This window comes from Myripristis murdjan, chromosome 14 (assembly GCF_902150065.1).
Source record: "Myripristis murdjan chromosome 14, fMyrMur1.1, whole genome shotgun sequence".
In the NCBI taxonomy this organism is placed as follows: domain Eukaryota; kingdom Metazoa; phylum Chordata; class Actinopteri; order Holocentriformes; family Holocentridae; genus Myripristis; species Myripristis murdjan.
This window is the reverse complement of record NC_043993.1, coordinates 21,797,986-21,804,669: the sequence shown is the minus strand read 5'-3', so window position 1 is coordinate 21,804,669 and position 6,684 is coordinate 21,797,986. Positions and strand designations below refer to the sequence as shown.

General features: G+C 39.7%; 1 protein-coding gene across 1 annotated transcript; it reads left to right on the top strand.

Annotated features, from left to right (window-relative positions):
- Window positions 1-333: 333 nt before the first annotated feature.
- Window positions 334-6,331, top strand: chrne (cholinergic receptor, nicotinic, epsilon). The gene is made up of 12 exons (XM_030069162.1): window positions 334-364; window positions 1,437-1,573; window positions 1,996-2,040; window positions 2,238-2,347; window positions 2,485-2,640; window positions 3,236-3,336; window positions 3,441-3,641; window positions 4,302-4,416; window positions 4,608-4,722; window positions 4,814-5,003; window positions 5,664-5,797; window positions 5,919-6,331. The coding sequence occupies exons 1-12, from the start codon at window positions 334-336 to the stop codon at window positions 6,084-6,086; spliced, it is 1,503 nt and encodes a 500-aa protein (XP_029925022.1). The 3' UTR covers window positions 6,087-6,331.
- The last annotated feature ends 353 nt before the right edge of the window (window positions 6,332-6,684 follow it).

Here is a 6,684-nt window from a genome sequence, read left to right as displayed (position 1 = left end):
AATACTTATGGACCTAACTGTAAGACGATATGTGGGTGTGCTAGTGGCTCAGTGGTCTAATAAAGTGTGTACCATGTAACCATGTAAGCAACCATGATGTCCTGAGTTCAGTCTAGTCTAGCATGTCATATCCATCTCTCTTCTCCTTTTCTTGTCTCTCAAATTCACTGTCCAATAAAATGCAAAGAAATATTATAAAAACTAATCTGAAATAAAACAGGGTGATATTTTTAGCATTGATTGGCCCAGATGAGGACTTCATCATTCATGGGGGACAAATTTATAAATGCCTCTTAGTTACGTGGTACTGTCACTGATAGTTATTGGCTAATAATGGTGATGATGATTATTGTGGACAACCCAAGTGTGACTTAACATCCCAGGCTAGTGCTTCCCAGCTGCTGTGTAATCTGAGCTATGCGATGTGACAGTGGAGGGGGGCAAGAGGCAAGGGGTTGGAAATAACCTCTACCTTTCTTTATCTCACACTCTCAAAGTTAATATTGAAATACAGAGTAATCAAGGAACACAGCATGATGCCAGCCTGCTATTTTATGACATTTTGGGGATTTGTAACTATTTTTTTGGGACTTAAATAATGAAGAGTGCGGTGTGTAGTTACAAAATCATGTCACATATATTGTTTCCTCATATATTGTGTATTTGTTGTTTTCAGTGTGACAACTGGCTCTCTAACTTTTATTGCACTAATCTGTACACCAGTGCAATTTTTCCACAATCAGAATCTCCTAAAAACTTCATTAAACATGTATACAATGACACAGCAAAAGTATCAAATTTCTTTAGTATCATACTAAGTAGTATCAATCTGATGAAGATGATTTGGAGAAAAAAAAAAAATCAATGAACTGACCGGCTGCTGTAATGCTTTACATAACATACCTTATTGAAGAGTTCATTTGCAAAAACAGATATCTCCATTTGAATTTTTTTTTGAATTTTATTAAAATTTAGTTTATATTTATTTCTATTTTTATATGTTTATTTAGCCTGGCATAATGTTTATTATCCTAAATCATGCTTTGTGTGTGTGTGCGTATATGTGTGTGTGTACTCCAAGCAGTATCAGTGAAAAAGGTGTATTCATTTTAAGAATGGCTTTTATCTGTTTTTGCAAATGAACTCTTCAATTTAAAATCCAAGATTTTGCAGTAAAAGTCGATATCACTTTTGCATAAGCCTACTTGTACAATCTTTAGTTGATTTTGTCCATATTAGCGATTGTTTGCTTTATGATCATCACCACCTGGCGGTCAGCCCAGTCTACTCCATTTTTTGTTTACCAACACATTGCTGGACATATGGTTAAGATCAGCTAACTGTTTTCCCTTTCCATTCATAGACTACATGAGATTAAACTTCTTTCAAAGACGCATGCAGACAAACTCATTCACCATCTTCTCTCTTTCCTCAAGCAGTGGAGTGCAATGAGGAGGCAGGGCTGATTAGCGACCTGTTCACAAATTACAACAAGAATATTCGCCCAGTGCAGCATCCCGAAGACAAGGTGGAGGTGATGATCAAGATGACCCTCACTAACCTCATCTCCCTGGTGAGAGCTCGACGTTCCTACCCGCTACAACAAAGCGCCGCTACACAGGAGGAAAATAAGCTCAAGTTCCCATGAGTGTGCATGATTTCAACAGCTCTATATCGCAGATACACAGGACACTCACGTGTTCATCCTGATCACAATCAATCACCATGCCCTGCTGCTCAGACTGTTTGACATACATGTTAAGGTCATCTCTTGTTAAAATTTAGCTCTACCACCACTGAAACAGTAACTTATCAATGGACAATAAAAAAAATCCATTAATATTATATACTTTATTTGTACTGTCCAATGTTAATATTCAACTTGCCGTCAACTTTGTATCAGTTGAGTTTCACAGTTGAGTCATTGTAGATACTGAAATTCATATTAATACTCAACTTATATCTGTACTCATAATTCTTTTGCTTCTATTACAGAATGAAAAGGAGGAGACCCTTACAACCAATGTGTGGATTGAGATTGTGAGTTTTCCCTCTCTCCACATTTGTATTCTTGTTGTTTGGCAGTGTTTCTTGGCAAATTCCTGGCAAGGCATATGATATTAATGTTAATTTTCTTCATAGGATTCAGGCTCTCTCTTTCTTTCAGCCATCTGTTATGTCCAATTGGTGTGTTTACATCACCGACTGACTATGCTTCTCTCAAATGTCGCCCACAGCAATGGAGCGATTATCGCCTTGCCTGGAACTCATCTGACTATTACGGCATTGAGATTATTCGTGTGCCGTGCAAAACGGTTTGGCTGCCTGACATCGTCCTTGAGAACAAGTAAGCTAGGCAAGGGAATGAGTGCCATCCTGCTTCTTTCTCTGGCTTGTAACATCATCATCTTGTTTTGTTTTATGTATCAATTACCAAGTCACCACCGAACTCCTCTCTCTCTCCTTTATCCCCATTTTCTGTAGCATTGATGGCAAGTTTGACGTGGCCTACTATGCCAATGTATTGATCTCCAGTAATGGGTGGATGTATTGGCTGCCTCCTGCCATCTATCGCAGCACTTGTGCAATTGAGATCACCTACTTCCCCTTTGATTATCAAAACTGCACCTTAGTATTCAGGTATGATACAATGATATCACGCAGTGTTAATAAAACATAAACACACACACACACACACACACACACACACACACACACACACAATTTCAACATTCATTAGCACACATACAGTATGTGCAATAGTAATGTTTCTCTCACGTTTTCTGAGCTGGAATGTCAATCAAATCTCATGATGTGCCTCATGGCTATGTAAGGCAAGTTTCAAATTTAGTCAGACACAACGAGCATTTTTTCAAATGAAAAACGAATGATGGTCAGGCCAGTACTCCTACGACTGCAGACATAATCCAGATTATATTAAGTATGGATTTGCCAGGGAGATGGTGTCGCTCATTAATATCACAGCAACTCCAAGTAAAAGCTATGCTGAGCTAAATGGACTTGCCTTTTTTCTTTTATGCAGAAATATGAGTACAGTTGCATTATTTATTGAATCTTGTTTAATTGAATGGACAAACGGACATTCTTCATGAAAGAGAAAATATTTCAGGCAAAATTCATGGTGTGGGCTGATTTCAGAGAGAAGAAAGTGAATCTTGAGGTGGTAAAGGTTGAGAAACCCTGATATAACTGAATATATTTGTTTCCACTTTAGGTCCCAGACATACAGCGCCAATGAAGTGAACCTCATCTTGGCTGTTGGGGAGACTGGGGAGACTATTGAGTGGGTGGACATTGACCCTGAGGCCTTCACAGGTGCATGCATGTCCAACACGCACACACACACACAATTTCTGTGTGTATGTGTGTATGGTGAGTCTCTCTCTTCTGCTCTAACCTTGAATGCTGTCACCCTTTAGAGAACGGTGAGTGGGCCATTGTCCATCGTCCCGCCAGAAAGCTGATCAACGCACGTTATTCCCCGGATGACCTGGAGTATCAAGAGGTCTTTTTCAATCTGATCATCCAGAGAAAGCCTCTCTTCTACATCATCAACATCATCCTGCCCTGCTCACTCATCTCCTCCCTTGTCGTGCTGGCCTATTTCTTACCTGCACAAGGTCAGCAGTTAAATTTTTTTTCCCTCAGATTATCAGGGTTGTAAATGGGGTAATATTACAAGGACGTCACAGAACAAACATATTCAAATAATGTCTTGCTACACTGTTACATAAACTGTTACATAAATATAAAACAATAATAAAATAATAAAACATAAACATTAAAAAAAACTTTGTCTCTGCTAAATTGAGTCAATGGTACATTTAACATCACTGCTACTGCTGGGGTTAACTACAAAATGTGGCTATAATACCAAAGGACCAATACATCAAATCAGCCCTCACATAGGTAGTGCTGTGTAAGAGCCCATTTGTAAGTGCAATCGACTCTGAAATGGGATCTGGGACAATCACTTGGCCTGGGACCAAATTCAAACTTAGACTGTGCAATATTAATTAATACTTGATGAATTATTAATCACACAAACAATCTAAAGAGAAACCCTAGCATAAGTGGACTTGTTTTCTGTGAGTGACTGAGTAATTGTTTCATCTTGGGCCCAATCCCTGTGCAGCCAGCTGATATTTATCCATATGCCACTTAGTATTGTTTTTCTGTACAGTGCTTGGGCACAGAGAACACATTGTGTGTATTTGGTACCATAATTGGGAGGAGAGCATGGCCCTCTGTCTCCTGATTCTCCGTTGTCCCCTTCACAGCTGGGGGGCAGAAGTTGACTGTGTCCATCTCTGTCTTGCTGGCTCAGACTGTCTTCCTCTTTCTTATTGCTCAGAAGATCCCTGAGACATCCCTCTCTGTCCCTCTCATTGGCAAGTGAGTCAATATGTGCCTGTGTGTCTCGTCTACCGCTTCTCAGAGAGCCTTCAAATCACTTTCCACTGCAGTATCATCTTCTAAACTGTATACCCTGCTCTGAATCTCTGCAAGTTAAGTTAAGTTATAGCTTTAATCCATATGTTCTCATCCTCCTTTGCAACACAGTTCTCCTGTAATGTCTTCCCCAGGTACCTGATCTTTGTCATGTGCGTGACGACTCTCATCGCTACCAATCAGATTGTGGTCCTCAACTTCTCCCTGCGCAGCCCCAGTACTCACACAATGTCCCAGACCCTCAAACATGTATGTAGATCCTGCGCCCTGGAGTCAAAAACCTTAATCTATTCAAGGGTTCATTTATAGGGACTAACCACTCTTACCTTGTCTCCCTCAGGTGTTCCTGGAGTTGGTGCCCAACATCTTGCGCATGCGCCCACTGGTGGGTGACAGCGAGGTGAAAGCAGAGGTAAACGGAGTGCGGGGGCGGCGGCGGAGCTCCTTTGGCCTAATGCAGAGAGCAGAGGAATATGTGCTGAAACAACCACGCAGCGAAATGATGTTTGACAAACAAAGAGAGAGGCATGGTCTCACACGATCAATTGGTAAGAAATCTACTGGCTTAAAACTATAATTGTACTGTTTTCCAGCATTTAAAGACAGAATGAGTAGGATTTTCAAACAAACAAACAAACAAACAAAAAAGAAATCAATGCATAGACTCATATAAAAATAATCCCTCTCAATCATCATTTATGACCCACTAGAAGAGGGCCTTTGACCAGCCTTGTTTTTTTTTTGTTTTTTTTTTCAGTGCATCAAACTTTGGTGGACTACTTATTTGTCAGCTGATGTCCTGAACGTGACCTCTCTCTTATTTTTGTACTATCTCTGTCTACATGCAGAGTGTGTCGTATGTGGCATTAGAGTTCAGTGAATGATTAAAAAAGGATCACCATGCCATGCTATTAAATATAAACAGAGTGTGCACTTTGACTGGCATTGAGTCAATATGCTCATTTCTTATAGACACAAGGTACATGAACCAATTATTATTATTATTATTTTACAGGGTTATGTGTATGTGTATTTTATATACAAGTAAATATACAGACACACACATTCAAGCAACACTGTAATCTATCATTTTTGCCCCTGCTCCATAAAAGTTGCCCTTCCTCTGTGTGAGCTAATGCTGTGGCACATGACAAGTTATTGTCTAACTGTGGATGTCTCCCTCCCTCTAGTGGCTGACATGGACATCAGCAGCACAGCCAACCTGTATAAGAGCTTGGCTCAAGCTGCGCCTGAAATCAAGCAGTGTGTGGATGCCTGTAACTTCATTGCTGAGAGCACAAGACAGCAAAATGATATTGGATCTGTACGTTTGAATTTCTAACATCTTAAACAATTTGAAATTTGATGTAAATCCCCGAAATAGGTACATTTTCAGTTGATTTTTTGCACCTTCATTCACTCACTTTTTTTCTTTTTCCAATTAGGAAATGGAGAGCTGGGTACTGATTGGAAAGATGATTGACAAGGTGTGTTTCTGGGCTGCCATTCTCCTGTTTACTGTTGGCACAGTGGGAATCTTCCTGTCAGGACACTTCAACCAGGTGCCAGAATTTCCATTTCCTGGGCAGAGCAAAAGATACACACCGAGTTAAAAAATGCTTCAGTGCCCTCAAGACCTTATCAAGGGTCACTGCACCTCATGCTGTCTATAAGAGTTGGCGGACTTCCTCTTTTCCAATCAGGCTACGATTCAGGGTTGAGCCCATGTAGCAGGGATTTAATGTCACATCTGTGTGTGTATATATTCACATCTCATGTTCATAAGGTGCACTACAGGCATTGTCCTAAGAGTGTTTTGATACAAACATGCAACTTCTGTACAGATGCTCCTGAGAGACAGTGGACCACATCTAGTGAAAGAAGTGATATTTTAAGGAAAACACAGTTGATAAACACAAAATAAATCTGCCCTCTGAGAATAAAATAGACCAATTAGAGAATGGAGAACCTTTTCACCATTCAAATTTTAGGCATATTCTGATAAGTCTGACAGTATAATAAGCATTATGTAACTGTCTGTCAGTCACAAATATAGAAATCAGCTGTGTAAACAAACATTTTGCAGGCTGCAGATTACTGACAATAAAACCTGTACCATTGTTAAGCCACATATTTATGAGCATGAATTTGTAATATAAACAGTTTTCCCTCACACAAAATTATATCAAACTATAGCATACTGATATGTAT

What these genes read in the sequence shown, in the direction of transcription:
- chrne (XM_030069162.1), top strand. Translation starts at nt 334, where the DNA reads ATGGTGATGATGATTATTGTGGACAACCCAA. An exon ending in CCAATGTGTGGATTGAGATT is followed by an intron (nt 2,041 to 2,237) that starts GTGAGTTTTCCC and finishes TGTCGCCCACAG; the next exon opens with CAATGGAGCGATTATCGCCT. An exon ending in TGACCCTGAGGCCTTCACAG is followed by an intron (nt 3,337 to 3,440) that starts GTGCATGCATGT and finishes GTCACCCTTTAG; the next exon opens with AGAACGGTGAGTGGGCCATT.